The 20,647-nt window shown below is 39.0% G+C and overlaps 1 protein-coding gene across 2 annotated transcripts in view; it reads right to left on the bottom strand.

Moving 5' to 3' along the window:
* PTH2R (parathyroid hormone 2 receptor) overlaps positions 1-20,647 on the bottom strand; it is a 136,526-nt gene that overhangs the window by 98,234 nt on the left and 17,645 nt on the right. Inside the window, exons 1-2 of one of the 2 annotated variants that reach the window (XM_086719485.1) lie at positions 20,000-20,248; positions 18,174-18,263 (exon numbers count right to left, since the gene is read on the bottom strand). In XM_086719485.1, coding sequence (XP_086575611.1) covers positions 18,174-18,221 — 48 coding nt within the window. In that variant the 5' untranslated portion in view covers positions 18,222-18,263; positions 20,000-20,248. Of the gene's footprint in view, positions 1-18,173; positions 18,264-19,999; positions 20,249-20,647 lie in introns of those variants that run through there. The other variant, XM_086719486.1, reaches the window with a different exon arrangement.

Raw genomic sequence — 20,647 nt, 5'->3', positions numbered from 1 at the left:
AGGTCCTTAAGGGTGAAGCCTGGTGCCAGATGTGTGTTGTGATTTTCCATAATCCCTGAAAAGCTGCTGCTACACTGTCTCGTGAACTTTTTCTGGGGCGGGCTGGCACCTGGCCGCAGTCTCAGGGCACTGGCAACAGCAGGGTCCAGCGGGCGTTCCGGGGTGCAGCTGACATTCGGCCATTGCTCACTCAGCCATTGCTCAGTGAGACCCTCGCACAGAGGGCCGGAACGGGTCAAAGCCACAGTCCTTCAGAAGTAAGGGGCCAGGGAAAACAGCCGCATTTGAGATAAAACTCGGGAGAGAGGTACTGTCTGGGGCCTGGTCACAGAGAGTGAAAAAGCAGGGAGTGGACGAGAGCTGAAGACAGAGGACAGGTGCACGACTGCTGATCTGGGAGAACAGAGTGGGTGGCTGGGTGGCGCCGCTTCACCCCTCCCGCGCATGCGCATATGCACATGCACCTATGAGCCCTGCAACAATCCACCCCAGTAGGCTAGCAGCGCCATCTAGTGGAGAGCGGAGCCTTTACCCTGAGCCCCGACCAACTGGGCCAACTTCGCTCTTCAAGAACACAAGTCTCCCCGCCTGCTTAGTTTATGGACTATAAACAGCTACAAGTCTGACTTCTAGGGAAAAATGAAGTAATTTCAGTCCTACTTCAATCTGTTAGCAGGTCCATCTATTCAATTTTCTTTTTTTTTTCTCTTTTACACTTCTTTTTCTTGAATACAGAAAGAGAAAAAAATTTTCATTTTCAATTTTTATTAAAAATATTTTTCATTAATTTTTATTACTATATTCTTAAATTTGTGTAAGTTTTTTCAAATTCTCTTTTACTTCCATCAGTTTATTTTAGTCTACTTCAGTCTATTCACCTTTTCAAATTTTCAAACTATTTCCTTTTTTTCTTTTTTCTCTTTTTTTATTCTTTTCTTTTTCTTGAATGCAAAAAGAGAAAAACCTCATTTTTACTTTCAATTCTATTAAAAATATTTTTCTTTAATTTTTTTCTATATTTTTTGCTTTTGGGTAATTTTTTTCAAATTCTATTTTACTTCCATCATTTTATTTTAGTCTACTACAGTGTATTCACTTTTTCAAATTTTCTTTTTTTAAAAAAAATTTTTTTCACGTTTATTTATTTTCTTGAGACAGAGAGACAGAGCATGAATGGGGGAGGGTCAGAGAGACAGGGACACACAGAATCCAGAACAGGCTCCAGGCTCCGAGCTGTCAGCACAGAGCCTGATGCAGGGCCCGAACCCACGGACCGTGAGATCATGACCTGAGCAGAAGTTGGACGCTCAACCGACTAAGCCACCCAGGCACCCCGGATTTTTCAAATTTTCAAGTGATTTCCCTTTGTTTTTTACTTTTTTCTCTTTTTTGTTTCTTTTCTTGAATATAGAAAAAGAAAATATCCATTTTTATTTTTAATTTTTATTAAAAATATTTTTCTTTAATTTTTTTCTACTATATTCTTTACTTTGTGTATATTTTTTCAAATTCTATTTTACTTCCATCATCTCATTTTAGTCTACTTCAGTGTATTCACTTTTTCAAATTCTCAAACGATTTCCTTTTTTTCTCCCCCACTTTTTTTTTCTCTAATCTGTCAAACCACTTTCAACACCCAGACCAAAACACACCTAGGATCTAGCATCATTTATTCGATTTGTGTGTGTGTGTTTTTATTTTTTAATTTTAATATTTTTTTAATTTTAATATTTTTTTAATTTTTCTACCTCATTAATTCCTTTTCTCCCTTCAAAATGACAGAACGAAGGAATTCACCCCCAAAAAAGAACATGAAGAATCGACAGCCAGGGATTTAACCAACACAGATACAAGCAAGATGTCTGAACCAGAATTCAGAATCGTGATAATAAGAATACTAGCTGGAGTTGAAAATAGATTAGAATCCCTTTCTGCAGAGATAAAAGAAGTAAAAAAATAGCCAGAATGAAATTAAAAATGCTATAACTGAGCTGCAATCACGGATGGATGCAGTGGCGGCAAGGATGGATGAGGCAGAACAGAGAATCAGCGATATAGAGGACAAACTTATAGAGAATAATGAAGCAGAAAAAAAGAGGGAGATTAAGGCAAAAGAGCATGATTTAAGAATTAGAGAAATCAGTGACTCATTAAAAAGGAACAACATCAGAATCATAGGGGTCCCAGAAGAGGAAGAGAGACAAACAGGGTAGAAGGGTTATGTGAACAAATCATAGCAGAAAACTTTCCTAACCTAGGGAAACACACAAACATCAAAATCCAGGAAGCACAGAGGACCCCCATTAGATTCATCAACAAGGCATATCATAGTCAAATTCACAAAATACTTAGGCAAGGAGAAAATCATGAAAGCAGCAAGGGAAAAACAGTCCCCTAACCTACAAGGAAGACAGATCAGGTTTGCAGCAGACCTGTCCACAGAAAGTTGGCATGCCAGAAAGGAGTGGTAGGATATATTCAGTGTGCTGAATCAGAAAAATAGGCAGCCAAGAATTCTTTATCCAGCAAGGCTGTCATTCAAAATAGGAGAGATAAAAAGTTTCCCAGACAAACAAAAATTAAAGGAGCTTGTGACCACTAAACTAGCCCTGCAAAAAATTTTAAGGGGGAATCTCTGAGGGGAGAAAAGATGAAAAAAAATTATACATATATATTATATATATATATATATATAATATATACATATATTATATATATATATATATAATATATATATATATCAAAAGCAACAAAGATTAGTAAGGACCAGAGAAGACCACCAGAAACTCCTACTCTACAAGCATCATAATGGCAATAAATTGATATCTTTCAGTATTCACCCTAAACATCAATGGATTCAATGCTGCAATCAAAAGACACAGGGTAACAGAATAGATAAGAAAACAAGATCCATCTATATGCTGTTTACAAGAGACCCACTTTAGACCTAAAGATACCTTCAGATCAAAAATAAGGGAATGGAGAACCATCTATCATGCTAATGGCAACAAAAGAAAGCCAGAGTACCCATACTTTTATCAGACAATCTAGACTTTAAAATAAAGACTGTATCAAGAGATGCAGAAGGGCATTATATCATAACCAAGGGGTCTATCCACCAAGAAGACCTAACAATTGTAAACATTTATGTGGCGAATGTGGCAGCACCCAAATATATAAATCAATTAATCACAAACATAAAGAAACTCATTGATAGTAATACCATAATAATAGGAGACTTCAATACCCCACTGACAGCAATGGACAGATCATCTACTCAAAAAATCAACAAGGAGGGGCGCCTGGGTGGCTCAGTTGGTTGAGCGGCCGACTTCGGCTCAGGTCATGATCTTACAGTCTGTGAGTTCGAGCCCCGCGTCGGGCACTGTGCTGACAGCTCAGAGCCTGGAGCCTGTTTCGGATTCTGTGTCTCCCTCTCTCTGACCCTCCCCCATTCATGCTCTGTCTCTCTCTGTCTCAAAAATAAAATAAACATTAAAAAAATTAAAAAAAAAATTTTTTTTTAAATCAACAAGGAAACAGTGGCTTTATATGACACACTGGACCAGATGGACTTAACAGATATATTCAGAACATTTCATCCTAAAGCAGCAGAACATACATTCTTCTCCAGTGCACGTGGAACGTTCTCCAGAATAGACCATATACTGGGACACAAATCATCCCTAAGTAAGTACAAAAAGATTGACATCATACCGTGCATATTTTTAGACCACAATGCTATGAAACTCAAAATCAACAAGAAAAAATTTGGAAAGGCATCAAATACTTGGACACTGAAGAACATCCTACTAAAGATGAATGGGCTAACCAAGCAGTTAAAGAGGAAATTAAAAAGTATATGGAAGTCAATGAAAATGATAACACCACAACCCAAAACCTCTGGGACGCAGCAAAGGTGGTCATAAGAGGAAAGTATATAGCAATCCAGGCTTTCCTAAAGAAGGAAGAAAGTTCTCAGATACACAACCTAACTTTACACCTTAAGAAGCTGGAAAAAGAACAGCAAATAAAACCCAAAACCAGCAGAAGACAGGAAATAATAAAGAATAGAGCAGAAATTAATGCTATCAAAACAAAAAAAAAAAAAAACCAAAAAACAGAACAGATCAACAAAACCAGAAGCTGGTTCTTTGAAAGAATTAACAAAATTGATAAACCACTAGCCAGTTTGATCAAAAAGAAAAAGGAAAGGACCCAAATAAATAAAATCAAGAGTGAAAGAGGAGAGATCACAACCAACACAGCATAAATAAAAACAATAATAAGAGAACATTACGAGCAATTCTATGCCAATAAAATGGGCAATCTGGAAGAAATGGACAAATTCCTAGAAACATATACCCTACCAAAACTGAAACAGGAAGAAATAGAAAATTTGAACAGACCCATAAAAAAGGAAATTGAATTAGTAATCAAAAATCTGCCAAAAAACAAGAGTCCAAGGCCAGATGGCTTTCCAGGGGAATTCTACCAAACATTTAAGGAAGAGTTAATTCTTCCTTATTCTTCCTTATTATTATCCTATTCTCTTGAAGCTGCTCCAAAAAGTAGAAACGGAAGGAAAACTTTCAAACTCTTTCTATGAAGCCTGCATTACCTTGATTCCAAAACCAGACAGAGACGCCACTAAAAAGGAGAACCATAGACCAATTTCCCTGATGAACATGGATGCAAAAATCCTCAACAAGATATTAGCCAACTGGCTCCAACAATACATTAAAAAAATTATTCACCATGACCAAGTGGGATTTATACTTGGACTGCAGGGCTGCTTCAATACTCACAAATCAATCAGTGTGATACATCACATTAATAAAAGGAAGGATAAGAACCATATGATCCTGTCAATAGATTCAGAGAAAGCATTTGACAAAATACAGGATCCTTTCTTAATAAAAACCCTCAAGAAAGTCCGAATAGAAGGAACATACTTTAACATCATAAAAGCCATATATGAAAAGCTCACACTACTATCATCCTCAATGGGCAAAAACTGAGAGCTCTCCCCCTAAGGTCAGGAACAAGACACTCTCACCACTGTTATTCAACATAGTATTGGAAGTCTTAGCCTCTGCAATCAGGCAACACAAAGAAATAAAAGGCATCCAAATTGGCCAGGAGGAGGTCAAACTTTCACTCTTCGCAGAACACATGATACTCTATATGGAAAACCCAAATATGCCACCAAAAAACTGCTAGAATTGATTCATGAATTCAGCAAAGTTGCAGGATATAAAATCAATGCACAGAAATCGGTTGCATTCCTATACACCAACAATGAAGTGACAGAAAGAGAAATCAGGGAATTGATCCCATTTACAGTTGCACAAAAAACCATAAAATACCTAGGAAGAAATCTAACCAATGAGGTGAAAAATCTATATGCTGAAAACTGTAGAAAGCTTATGAAAGAAATTGAAGAAGATACAAAATAAAAAATGGAAAAGATTCCACACTCCTGCGTAGGAAGAACAAATATTATTAAAATGTTGATACTACCAAAGCAATCTACATATCCAATGCACTCCCTATCAAAATAACACCAGCATTCTTCACAGAGCTAGAACAAATAATCCTAAAATTTGTATGGAACCAGAAAAGACCCCGAATAGCCAAAGCAATCTTGAAAAAGAAAACCAAAGCAGGAGGCATCACAATCCCAGACTTCAAGCTATACTACAAAGCTGTAACCATCAAGACAGTATGGTACTGGCACAAGAACAGACACTCAGATCAATGGAACAGAATAGAGAACCCAGAAATGGACCCACAAACGTATGGCCAACTAATCTTTGACAAAGCAGGAAAGAATAGCCAATGGAATAAAGACAGTCTCTTCAGCAAGTGGTGCTGGGAAAACTGGACAGCGACATGCAGAAGAATGAACCTGGACTACTTTCTTACACCAGACACAAAAATAAACTCAAAATGGATGAAAGATCTCAATGGAAGACAGGAAGACATCAAAATCCTCAAGGAGAAAGCAGGCAAAGACCTCTTTGATCTTGGCGGCAGCAACTTCTTACTGAACACGTCTCTGGAGGCAAAGGAAACAAAATCAAAAGTGAACTATTGGGACCTCATCAAAATAAAAAGCTTCTGCACAGCGAAGGAAACAATCAGCAAAACTAAAAGGCAACCAGCAGAATGGGAGAAGATATTTGCAAATGACATATCAGATAAAGTGTTAGTATCCAAAATCTATAAAGAGCTTATCAAACTCAGCACCCAAAAAACAAATAATCCAGTGAAGAAATGGGCAAAAGACATGAATAGACACTTCTCCAAAGACGACATCCAGATGGCCAACCAACACATGAAAAAATGCTCAACATCACTCATCATCAGGGAAATACAAATCAAAACCACAATAAGATACCACCTCACACTTGTCAGAATGGCTAACGTTAACAACTCAGGCAACAACAGATGTTGGCGAGGATGCGAAGAAACAGGATCTCTTTTGTACTGTTGGTGGGAATGCAAGCTGGTGCAGCCACTCTGGAAAACAGGATGGAGGTTCCTTAAAAAACTAAAAATAGAACTACCCTACGACCCAGCAATTGCACTACTGGGCATTTATCCAAGGGATACAGGTGTGCTATTTTGAAGGGACACATGCACCCCCATTTTTATAGCAGCACTATCAACAATAGCCAAAGTATGGAAAGAGCCCACATGTCCATCAATGGCTGAATGGATAAAGAAGAGGTGGTATATATATATATATATATATATATATATATATATATACACACACACACACACACACATATATATATATATATATATATATATATATATATATATATAATGGAGTATTACTCGGCAATCAAAAAGAATGAAATCTTGCCATTTGCAGCTATGTGGATGGAACTGGAGGGTATTATGCTAAGTGAAATTAGTCAGTCAGAGAAAGACAAAAATCATATGACTTCACTCATATGAGGACTTTAAGATATAAAACAGATGAACATAGGGGAGAGAAACAAAAATAATATAAAAACAGGGAGGGGGACAAAAACATAAGAGACTCTTAAATATGGAGAACAAACAGAGGGTTACTGGAGGGGTTGTGGGAGGGGAATGGGCTAAATAGGTAAGGGGCACTAAGGGATCTACTCCTGAAATCATTGTTGCACTATATGCTAACTAATTTGGATGTAAATTTTAAAAAATAAAAATTGAATTAAAATATATATATACATTATATATATATATATATGTATATATATATACACACACACACATAGATATATATATGTGTGTGTGTGTGTATATATATAAAATCCCCTTCGGGGATGCCTGGGTGGCTCAGTTGGTTAAGCATCAGATTCTTTATCTTGGCTCAGGTCATGACCTCATGGGTTTATGAATTTAAGCCCCACATCCAGCCTCATGTGGAGTCCCAAATCGGGCTATGCACTGTCAGTGCTCAGCCTGCTTAGGATTCTCTCTGTCCCTCCCCTACTCATGCGCATTCTCTCTCTCAGAATAAATAAAAAATTTTTTCAATACCTTTTGCAAGTCTTGGAGCCCAAAAGTATGGGAACAGTGTTGAAGGCAGGAAAGGATACTGCTTTGCCAGGGGAGAAATGCTCATCTTTAACACTTGATGTTGTGTTTCGGGACCGTTGGAACATACAGGTGGCAGGAGGGGGAGAATGGCAACAGAGGAGAACGTGGAATCGGAGTGGGGCCACCATGACAGACCTGAAGACAGATTTAGGAACAGTCCTGATACAAGCGGAGGCTGAGACCACAGAGTGGATGAATTACTTGAAGAAACTCAATGTACGCAAGAATACAAATGACTTCCTTGTATAATTTGTATACACACATCCAGTATACCCAAGCATGGCATAACCCTGTTATGCATCGTTCACACACCTGGGGTAATGGACGGGCGAGCAGAGTGCTACAAAAACAGGCCCACCGCCTCTCGTATCCTATCCAGTTGGTTTCTACTCCACAAATACGAAGTCAACACTTGTCAAATATTTATTAAGATTTACTATGAAATGTGCATTTATCTTCTCCAAAAAACTTTGTTTTGCTTTTTAGGAAAGATATGAGAGATACAAATACATGTAGTTAAATATCCATTTAGACACCAAATATCTTTTGATAAAAAACTACCTTGCTCAGTTGAACATAACACACATACATCCTATTTCCAATAAAACATAAATAGGCTGAAAAATTAAAGAAATTATTCTTAGCAATTATTTATTGAACTCTCATTGGCTTAATTTGAAAATATTTAGATAAAATTAAGTTATTGTCTGATTTTTTCCATATCTAAAATAAGTTTCCCTAAATTAAATCAATGGGGTCTGTAGAAAAAGTTATAGATAATATAATAAACCTAATACCAATGTAACCACTAATATAATTTATTCAGAGCCATCCCTTAGCAATCTGGGCAATGTTGCTGTTTTTACTGCATTACCAGGCTAAACTAATATTAGGGGAAAAAAGGTTCTAATGAGACATTCAAATAGCTCTTGCCATTTTTGAAAATTTAAGAATATCCCACTGCAGTATAAATAAACATATCTTTTCATTTTAGGTGGTCCCAAAGATAGGTACTGATGACTAATTAAATAACTAAGCAGATTTTTTGGCAACTGCTTCTCAGGATATTATATTACTAAAGAGAAAAGTCTACTGAAGTCAATTCTATCCCCTTACATTTCGGGAAATTCGAACATTACTATTTAGAATTCATATTTTGTTTTGTTGGCCATAAGCAAGTATGCTACCAGCCTCTGGACATATAACCACCATAATATTTATTTTAGTAGGCTATAAAGAGCAGCATTGTCTGCAGAAACAACATGGGCCAAATAACTAAAAGTAACAGCTAGAGATTGAGGATCTATTGAAATAAGTGCTTTTTTTTTCCCCCTATGGGATTATTAATGAAGGTTTAAGTCTCTAGAGACAGAGGGAGTAGAATGTCAATATAAAGGGCTGGAGGGACATTACACAGGGATTTGGAGCTCCACGCTGAGAAAGAAAAGGTTAAGTTGAAGGCAGGCAAACTTTCTATCAGAAAAGAAAGTCGGGGGAACCTTGGTTAAGTGTCTGACTTCGGCTCAGGTCATGATCTCATGGTTCATGAGTTCAAGCCCCAAATTGGGCTCTCCACTCTGAGCAGGGAGCCCGCTTCAGATCCTCTGTCTCCCTCTCTCTCTGCCCCTCCCACGAGCTCTGTCTTTCTCTCAAAAATAAATAAACATTAAAAAAAAATTTTTTTTTTGAAAGAAAAGTCAAACCTCAACTCTCTTTCAAATGTGCTGTGTTGGGGGTCTCCAAGCACACCATCTTCACTCTGGGTGATTTGCTAGAAGGACTCAGAGGACTCAGAAGCTGTTATACTCATGGTCTCAGTTCATGGCAGTAAAAGGATACAGATGAAATTCAACAAAGGGACGCAGTACAAAACAAAGTTCAGGAGGAATCAAACACAAGCTTCCAGGCGTCTTCTCCCAGTAGAGTTGCACAGACAAGCTTACTTCTCCCACAAATGAAACGTGACAACTCATGAGGAGCACTGCAAACCAAGGACACTCACCCAAGCTTTGGGGCCCATGGTTTTTACTGAAACCTACTCCAGCCTCCCACCTACTGAAGCAAAAATAGGCATTTGCCTGGGATCACATTTTTAGCATAAACTATCTGCTCAAACTAAGGCATACAAAACCACTCTTATCCAGAAGAACATTCCAAAAACTCAGATCTCATCTCCCAGGAACTTTTTTGGGAATGTGCAGGGTTTGAGCACCCCAAGCCTACTGAGTTAACCCATTCCTGCACATACACTGATGACCAGACTTCCCAGTAAACTTACTAATGGTACTTACTAGGAGTGGAAAGATGATCTGTATCTGCAGAATGTTTTGGGAGGACTTGTCTTAATTATGTAGGTTGTCTATTACAAATACACTTAGCATTTGCAGATTTATTGGTGGTACAATTCGTTGCAAAACAAGGGCTGTTCATGCAAACAGTTAATCAATGGGATATGAAGAAGAGATGTTCCCTAACCCAAATGACTCCCTTTGTTTGAACAATGTTTCTACATACCCTGCTTAGGAAGAGTCTTGTCTATTACATCTAAACCAAAGCTCCTCCTACTGCATAAGAGTAGGACCATTTTAAAAGCCATACTGAATGGTCTCAAACTTCTCCAAGAAAAGACTATTTTATTTGTGCCTGGTGTTCGCCTGATCTTTTGAATCATTGGTCAAGTTTAGTGCTGGTTAAGAGCTAGTATTCAAGACGGTGTAATGTGATAATTCAAGCCTTTGCTATGTTATCACAAGGGACACAGGTCAATGAGACAACTCTTCTCTGCCTTAAGAACCAAATTGTCCCAGGTATGTATCAAATGGCACAAAATCAAGATAGCAAATTAATTAGTAATACAATAACTTTGGGGAAGAGAGAAGTCCCCTTAAATATTTTTAACAGAGCAGTCTAATTATGTTCCTAAACCACGTCCATATACCTCATATACTGGCTCTAAAAGGACTCCCTTAATAATGATATCATGAGCCTTAAAAAGCTTTTCTTTTTGAATGCTTTCTTCCTTTTTTCAGGCTCTATGTCTAAGGACATACATCTAACCCATCCACTAAATCACCACAGTAATTGGAAATGGGTGGAACACTGATCTAGCTTCAACAAACAAATAAACACTTCCAACCAAGCATTTCTATAAACCCACAGTGAATTTGTCAGTCCATTTCTTGCACAGGACGTGTTTGGCTTTCACGGCCATCTGGCAACAGATCCTTCTAGACAATACCAAGGAGTGCTAAGTGTGGGACCTAAATGCTACATATTAAAAATTAAGTAAACATTACCATTTCAAGAAGATACATGTGCACTAAAACTTAAAATACATCATTCTAAAAGAAAAAGAAACTAGTATCTTTGAATGAAGTGCTTAGGGTGGTAAATTCAGTGTTTTCCAAGATTTCTATGGCTTAAAGAATCTTAAGAAACAAAGACCCCAAAAATTAAGTTTCTATTGTTGAGCATTATTTTTAGACTGGATGAATAAATTGCTTTCTAGTCATAAATCACATGTATTACAATGATTATTATTCACTGGATAAAAAATATTTACTTTCAACAACTATTTTCTGGTACATGGTATTTGGAGACCAAGAAAAATATTAGTACCCTCTCAAAGACAGGACTAAAAGCAATGTGTTCATCTTTCCAACAAATATTTCTTTAACACTTACTATGTGCTGATGGCTATTCTAGATTATTGCAATATAGCTATTTTTTTTAAAAATCTTCTTTCAAGAATCTTAAAAATTTTCTCTTTGATGATTTGCAATAAAACATCAATGTTAGAGGCATGTGGGTGGCTCTGTCCGTTGAGTGTCCGACTCGATTTCAGCTCTGGTCATGATCTCAGGGTCATGACTCAGAGCCCCGCATCGGACTCCACACTGGGCGTGGAGTCTGCTTAAGATTCTCTCTCTTCCTCTAGTGCTCACGCTTTCTCTCCCTAAGAAACAAATACATCAGTGTTGAGAACACTATGTTAGCCAGAGTCACCTTAACCCTGATACACTAACTTCTCCTCATGGGCCACATACAGCTTAGACTTTGAGGAAAGTGCCACTCCAGAGTCAACCTGCTTTCCATTGACAACCTGCAAATTAACATGCACTAAATTGTATTTGTAGGCTAGAAATTAAAAGATGCATTTAATTATCAGTCCTCCAGTGCTTCTGCTATCTTTTGGCATTTATGAGAGTTAATAAACTGCCATGGTTTCTGCAAACAGAACTGGCAGTAATCCACAATTGATTGAGTTAATTAAGCAGAACAATTGGCAAGAGCTAAAAATAATGAGAAGAATTTTAATGAAATGGTGCATAATGCTGTAGACCTACACTAAGGAGTATAGACAATCTATTTAGAGATTTTTTTCCTAATAAATTATGTGTGTGCTTGCTTTTAATGTACCGCTGTAAAAAGCATGGCATATTTCTAACATTCTTAGTAATGGAAAATAGCCTAATAGAAATTTAGTCTTTTCTAACATCTTGAATGTGTAATATTCTCTAATGCTTAAATTCAGATATAATGAGACCATCTCCATTATGAACACCCTATAATTATTAATCAGAATCTCTTGATTCTAAGAAGAAGGGGGCAAGGATGTTGATGCTAAGGCTACTTAATTCAATTCAACATATTCATGAAATGTTCAAATAATCTTCCATTGCTTTTCTAAGTGTGTGCTATGCTCCAAGGAGTCTGTGCTACAGGATTTTGCTGGTTATGTCCATGAGTACCAGACTGGGTACCAGACCCTGGGTTTGTATTCTCTCCTCTAAAAATTGCATTTGAAACTGCTGGGGGTAGAATTTCAACCAAACATCAAGAGAAGCAGAAATTTAAGGATATTGAGCAGTGAGTTGCAGTATCTTCTCCTAATAGTTTGGCCACAGTCTTTGACAGCTTTCTTTCTTCTTTAAAAAATTTTTTTTTTAAATGTTTACTCATTTTTGAGAGACAGAGCATGAACAGGGGAGGGGCAGAGAAAGAGGGAGACACAGAATCTGAAGCAGGCTCTGGGCTCTGTGCTGATGAGCCCAATGCAGGGCTCAAACTCACGAACCATGAGATCATGACCTGAGCTGAAGTCGGACGCTTAACCAGCTGGGCCACCCAGGCATCCCTTGACAGCTTTCTTTCAAAAGTCGTGTTTAGTACACCATTTCCATTTTGCCTAAATAATGCGATTCTTATGTCAACATGTCTGTAGCAGAGAAATTACTATTACTTGGACATTCAATGCACACAATTTATAATGATGCATTTTATGCAAAGATAGAGGACTTCAGGATTTACAATAGCTATGTACCCACATAGTAGTAGGTAGATAGGAAAATAAATACGATCTAACAGGTTATTTCAAGCCTTGATGGAATGGAACCCAGGAGTGGACGCAACAGAAAAAAAGCTATCTATGACAGACAGTGTTGAGCAAAGGCCTGGAACATCACCCAAGGCAACACCTTACAGAAATCATATGTGGAATTGTAGCTTCGATGGTGTTGGGACCAACGCAGACTGAAGGGTGAAGTCTTCAACTGTTACGAGTTCACTCATGGCCTCCATCCCCAGCCGTGTAGCCTATGTTCTGAGGAAGCATGGCATAGTATTGGGGGACTGACTTTGAGTGGGATAGCCCTGCACCCACATCCAGGTTCTGCCACTGCCGGAGTCATCTGTGATCCTGGGAGAAGTTATTTAACACCTGTCCACCGGTTTCCTGTTCTTTGTAAAATGAAGGGGTGAGGGGGTGGGGAGGGACGTCTGGATCAGAGTTGTTGCAATGATGTAATTAGTGACTGAGACAGATGTCGTTAATTCCCCTTCAGAGAACAGTCAAGTGAAAAGATTTCAATAGTGTGACATCCTCTAGGTAATAACAGTATGATGGCAGAATAAAGAAGCAAAAGCACCTGAGCGATATTTTGCCTCAGTCATTTTCATTATGGAAAATGATCATCTAATTGCAAAGAATGGAGCCACACTTTTAAGAGGGGGATAAAGTTCTAATGTAATTAAGTGACTCCTCATTTCTGAGGCCCTTTTCTAAAGGAACTAGAACAGTAGTCAGGGGCTTCAGCAATCAGGAAGGTAGGGACAAAGAGTAGAATAGGGTAGAGACTTTCAGGAGGGTGTTCCTTTGAGGGTGCAATGTACTGCCTCATGGGATGGGGACACACAAATGTGCATTGGGACAAAGTCCTGTTTATTTAGGATTTAGCACCACTATGTTCTAGCTGTGTAATCTAACGCACCCTGGACTCCACCGGGAGCTTATCTGTGAAATAAATATATATGTCTTTTCTACCTCATAGAACGTTTCATGAGAAACCAAATTTGACACAACATATAAAACTGTTTTTCGGGGCGCCTGGGTGGCACAGTCAGTTAAGCGTCCGACTTGAGCCAGGTCACGATCTCGCGGTCCGTGAGTTCGAGCCCCGCGTCGGGCTCTGGGCTGATGGCTCAGAGGCTGGAGCCTGTTTCCGATTCTGTGTCTCCCTCTCTCTCTGCCCCTCCCCCGTTCATGCTCTGTCTCTCTCTGTCCCAAAAATAAATAAACGTTGAAAAAAAAATAATAATAAAAAAAATAATAAAACTGTTTTAAAAATACAAGGTGCCATCTCTGCAAATATAAGACTATAGGATGCTCATGATTATAGTAGTCCAAATAACAATCCAGATCTCAAAAAGCAGAAACATTTAGTCAAACTGTTGTTCCTTTGCCTATGGAAGTTCAAGAACTGAAAAGTAGAAGAATTTTTTTTAAAGAGAGAACATAGACTACAAATTGCCATTTAACCTTAAAATTAAAGCCTTATCTGCTATGGGTTTGAATGTTTGGTCTCCCCAAAACTTATATGTAACCCCCAATGTGATGTATTTGGAGATGGAGCCTTCAGGAGCTAATTAGGTCATGAAGGTGGAGCCCCCATGATGAGATTAGCTCTTAGACACAAGAAAGCTGATATCCGTAGATAGACAGATTAGATTAGGTTAGATAGATAGATAGATAGATAGATAGATACATGATCATTGGTAAACAGATAGATAGATATCCGCCATGGGAAGATACAGCAAAAAGGTGGCCACCTACAAACCAGGAAGAAGGAACCAAATCTTCCAGCACCGTGATCTTGGACCTCCCAGCCTCCAGAACTGAGAAATGTCTGTTGTGTAAGCCATTCATTCCATATTTTATTGCAGCAGCCTAAACTAAGATATGACCAAATCAATTACATTTATTAGCAGGTTCTCTCTGTGTCTGTCTCTCCCTGCCTCTCTCTGCATCTATCTTTCGGTCTCTCTTTCTCTAACTATTATTGATTGCAATGTGCCAAGTGCTATGCTAAGAGCTTCACATGTATCAACTTATTTATGCCTCACAACTCAATAAGGTATTGGTGTGGATACAGTCTAGATGTATATGAAATACATATGTAATTACACAGTTGTGCTGTATCTATGTCAATACTATGCCTGCATCTACTTGTATCGTCATCTGTGTGTACCTCCATCTAAATACATCACAATACAAATACAATGTCATATACGTATACACATGTCAATGTGAGTTAAGTGAGTACACCTCATCAGGGCTTAATTCATATGTCCAGAAGATGAATACAACAACGAACATAAGTCTAAATCTCACTCTCTCTGGCATAAGATAATGAGAACACCTCTTTGTGCCAGATATATGAAATGAATCAAAGATTTGATGATTCAAATATTTTCAGGAACTTTCTGTATCTGAAGAGACACAGGAGAATCGCGAGTGGGGGAACAGTGATCTAGCTGCTAAAAGTCATTACTCACAGAATCTGGTGAAAATGAATGCCCAGAAATTTGGGTCTCTGAGTCAAGGCAAAAGGGTGGTCGGTTTCTTCACGTGTGTTTCAAATGAGTAGAGTTGTTTTGTTTAATAAGAGAAAGCTTCTTTACAGTTTTTCCTCCGTTTCGCCCTATTGACCAAGTATTTAGTAATTTTGGCAATAAATTATTTGTCAAGGATTCTTGTTTTTTGTTTTTGTTTTTTTATCTTCTGTGTCTAGCTCTTCAGAGGTTTTTTACAATGAAGCCAGGAGAAGCCACAGCACGTTTAAAAGCCTGATTCGACTTCAAATCCAGAGTCCTATAAAAAGATCTGACTTAGGAGCTTGACTGGTATTACTGAAAATTAGAGGATCAACCACTGCAAAAAAAGATTACAGCCCAGGGGAGGGAAGGACTGCTTTGCTCTGACACCTCTGGACCTCATCAGGCTTTCTCCCAGATGACCACAGAGCAAAGTCTAGAAGTAGGAATGCTGGGTCAAAGCACAGGAACATCTTTAGAGTTTTTATTATGTGCCTCCATTGCCCAAAATGTGTTGGCTTGCAATCCTAGCCATAAAATTTATGCAACAATTTTCAGAAATATTAATTTGACAGGCAAAAATGGCATGTCATTATTTTAATTTGCATTTCTTTGAGTATTAGTGAAGGAACGTTTTTTAACACGTTTATTAGCCACATTTACTGCTTGTTTTGTAAGTGACCTGTTCATATCCTTTACTCAATAGGCCACTTTAAAAATAATCACAGCACACACACAATTGAGTTAAAGGACACCGTTTCTTGGAACAGGTCACTTCCCCTGTATTTTTTAAAGAAGGGTACTAAACAAAAGTATTACCACTATCAGGTAGTGATTGTAACTTGGAGAACGGCAAGTACAAATAAAATTTCTCTATCCAATATTTTAAAGCACAAGTCTTTTATTTCTGTTCTAGGAAGGGAGTGCCGGAAGAGAGATGTGTGGTTTTCAAATGTTCCTGCTGTTTTCACTTACGCTCTTTTATTTCAGTCCAAAACTCTCAACCGGAATCCGTTTGCCATACAGACATAACAATAATCTCTCCTTTGGGGGTGAGCACCTAACTGCTTCGTTCTTTTATGGGACTATGTCACTTTTTAATTTAAAAAACAATTCATCTAAAAGAAACATTCTCAAGAGAAAAATGTGTGTGTGTGTGTGTGTGTGTGTGTGTGTCTTTACACCAAGTTGTTAGCAGGGGTGCTATTCCTCGTGGGAGAGGTAACAGAAGGGGCAGATGTTTGGGGTTTACTCATTCTGCTGACCAACTTCAGACTTTGAAAAAGCTTTCACAGGTCTCTCTTCAGATCTCCAGAGCCCCTCGTCAACATGCCTCAAACTGGATATCGAGCCTCCCTACTTTCAAGGATTCCATATCACCATGCCCTACTTTTACTGGGTTTTCTGACACAAATAACTACTCACTTGTCCTCAAATCCACTGGCATGGCTGGGTTTTGGCATGAGACACCTACCCTTTCTTCCCACCAATCCAAACCCTGGTCAAGCACCTGGCCAAGCCCTACCTGAACCAAAACACCTGCTCATACCTGTGTGCCCCACACAGAGCTCACTCTGCTAACAGGTTTGTGCACTTATTTCCATGCGACACGTGCAATTGCTTGGTCAGATGCTCTCTGGTTTGGACAGCTAGTTTTCACAGTAAATGTTAGGTGGAAACATTCATTCCTTACTATTAGCTGACACAGAAAGGGTCCTAATTAGATGGAAAAGCCTGACTTTTTCCCATGTCTCACTCTCCATTTGCTCCTCTCAGAATACTACCTTCATCGTGGCAAATAGTCATTCAACATGGAGGAGATCAGTCTTGCCCCGAGCATGTGGGTCCCCCCTGAGGCTCAGTAATGGGACTGGGATGCGCCCCGGGTCTCAGCAGGGAAGTGACAGCAACCCGTTTTCACAGGGATGATGAACACCAGTCCTCACACTCATATAATCATGCTCAAGTTTAGCTGTTGGCAAGCTACATGTTCCCGATTCATTACTTCAGTGGAACGTTGTATTTCTAGATTGCTTTCCTGGGATCATTTACAGGTCAGAAAAAATTTTAGGTAAAGAGGTTAAAAGTACCCGTGCTTTTCTATGCTGCAAAATGTGGCCAGAATAAAATCAAGCTTTAGAGTTGTTAGAGTCATCACAGCATGAGGTATGAGTTTCAGAAGAATCTAAGCATTTCTACCTTTTGCAGTAATTCTACCAGAAAATTTAAGGAATTCCTTACATATTCTAAAGTGCCGTGGGGTCCCTGATAATGTTATCTCTCTTCAGCTGTGAACACCACTCCCCTAAATTTCTCTTCGTGGTGACCAGTGAGCAGTTCAACAGAGACAGCAAATCGCTGGAGGAGGTCATCGAGACCACATGACCACCGGCTGACATGCAAGCTGGACCCACAAAACTCACCATCTCTCATATCCTTGAAATGTACATTCTGCCCCCCATTCCCATAGCTGGAGCCATTTCAAGGATGCAACCTTGAGAGAATAATGTGTGGTTGAGAGCATTTGGGTGGTATACACGACCGAACCCAGTTAAGGCCTCTATATAAACTTTTAAGATTCTGGTGGGCACGGTGAGAGTGGGGAGCAGGGGGCCAGGCTGTAGAGATCCACTCATCTTGCAACTGCCCAAGAGAAGCCCCCTATGTAAGTTTCCTCGAGTATCAAAACTGCCACCTACCAACGTGAAGTGGTCTGCCCCTTTCTTCAGTGTCTTCTTGTATCCCATGCACGGGGGCCAGGTTCAGATTCAGATAGGGAACTCCCGAGGCTGCAAACCAACACAGACACACCTTCATTTCACATCCGTACCCTCTGACAAATTTCTGCCCAAGGTTTAAAAACCAATTGATAAACATTACACTTAAAAGAAAGAAAAATATTTAGCACCTTACAGCTTCTGACTACTTCCCTTCAGGTATTTTTCTCATTGATGAATTTCTAGACAACCTAACAGTTTTACTGCAGAAAGGTTTCCGTACATCCCTAAGTCTGCCCATCAGGGTGAAACAGAAAGAGGGAACTGATTAGTGTGTAGGTGCAGTTCTTGGGCAGAAGGGACTAATAACAATGATAAGCCGAAGCCCCAGGTCTCCCAAGGGGACGGCAATGGGAAGGTGCAGCAAGGAGCTTGGCGTGGAGTCACTGCTGAGGACCCAGCCTTATGACCCAGGGCACACACCAACGGCAGGAAGCGAACCTCAGACAGTAACAGAATACTAGTCAGCACTGAACTAATAAATGTCCAGCTGAGCTGGCAGCTGGGGTGACCTGTACAGCCATCCAAAATTTCCCTGGAAGAGCTTACGCTCTTCCTGCCTCCAACTGATGGTTCAGTTACTAGAGCAGAAAAGGGCCTGAAGGCTGAAGAATCCGTCTGCTTGTGAGTAGAGATCTGACTCTGGAATGCAGCGGGATAAGGAAACTAAAGCAAAACTTTCCAGCCCAAGTTTCCTGTGCACCTGCTTCGTCCATCCACACTCTCCATGCATTTCCCACACAATTTCCCACACTGATCGGGAGGCTATTTGATTCTCTAAGGTGGTGGACATACAGCATCAAAATAGCTAATCTATGACTTCTTTTAAAAATCAAGTGTGGTAAAACCATTGTAAAAAACAGTTTGGTAACTCCTTCTCGTTATAAACATATACTTAACCACAGGACCTAGCAATTCCACTCCTATGTATTTACTTAATAAGGTAGCTATTATTGCCCCCATTTTATAAACAAGTAAACCAAGGCTCAGTGAAGGTAAGTGACTTGCCAAGGCCACAGCATTCGTCTGTGGTGGGTGCTGAAATCGAAACCCAGGGGTGCTGTCCCCTCCTCCCTACCAAACCTGGTATCCCATCATGCTATCCCGTCCCATCATGTTATGGTGCCTCCTTAGGAAAAAAAAAAATTTCAATCCAAGTTTAGCTTAAGAAGGAAGTAGTCAGAAAAATGAAAGGAGACATCCTTTTTAATGCTTCATTATCAAGTAAACCATATTTTTCTGAAGATTTTCATTGTACTGATTTTAACACCATTCACGTTTGTTATTTTATTAAAGCCTGGAAATATTTAATATGCCTAATCAATTTTCTATGATGGTGACTTCATGAAAATGGAGGCTGTACAATCATTACTGGAAGTATTCTGCTCAAGCTTAATGGAGACCAAATTCTCCTTTCAAGACTGGTTTGGGAACAAATAGAACACAGTTACTTGGGTCGATGTCATAAGTTAAACAATACCTCCCCCCTCCCTCCTGGAAAAATTTTACATTCACTTGCAATTTGTTTGCTAGCATAATATTATACTGTAGAACCTACCTTCAGTAATTTTACTATCCTCTAGAGAGGTTTATGTTTATCTACAGAATAGAGAAATTACTAAAGGTAGGCTATACAGGTCTGTAATATTATGCTAGCAAACAAACAGCAAATGAACACAAAATTGTTTTCTAGGAAAACAACAAAATAATTATACACTTTGATTAATACAAATAGGCCGTGATTTTACCTCTAATTTAAGATGGAAACTATCTTAATGATTTATGAAGCCGATGGTTGATTAGAACAAAAATCTTGATTGCACCAAAGGAATCTTTTACATCCTTTGTAGTAACAACTGGTTAGAATCCAAAGAGAATAGCTGAGAACAGGTGTCTCTATAATGTACTGCATTACTCCTGTTTGAGAGGAAGTAGCTATTATTGAATTTTATTGGAACAGAAATAACTTTCCATTGCAGAAGAGGGTCTTCCTTATATGTGAGTCATTATTTTCAGTCAGTAAAGATTTGACAACTAGATGAATCAAAAACAAGATACCAAACAAAAAAGAGAAATGCCAAAATCTACACAATGATAGACTGGGCTCTATTTAGAACGTCCATCGTCTTAACTTAGCCGTAAATGCTTGCCTGTGATTTCAGGATTTAAGCTAATTTAGCAGGAGCCCAATACAAATGTAGCAACAACTCTTAATAATTTGGCTACCTTCTTGCCTTCCTGTATTTTTTTTTTAATGTTTGTTTATTTTTGAGAGAGAGAGAGAGAGTGTGTGTGTGTGTGTGTGTGTGTGAGTGGGGAAGGGGTGGCAGAGGAGAGGGGAGGGACAGAGGATCCCAAGAGGGCTTGCACTGATAGCATTGAGTCCAATGCAGGGC

The sequence above is a fragment of the Puma concolor genome, chromosome C1 (genome assembly GCF_028749965.1).
Source record: "Puma concolor isolate L17-30 chromosome C1, mPumCon1.1.hap2, whole genome shotgun sequence".
Lineage (NCBI taxonomy): Eukaryota > Metazoa > Chordata > Mammalia > Carnivora > Felidae > Puma > Puma concolor.
This window is presented reverse-complemented; position numbering and strand designations above follow the sequence as displayed.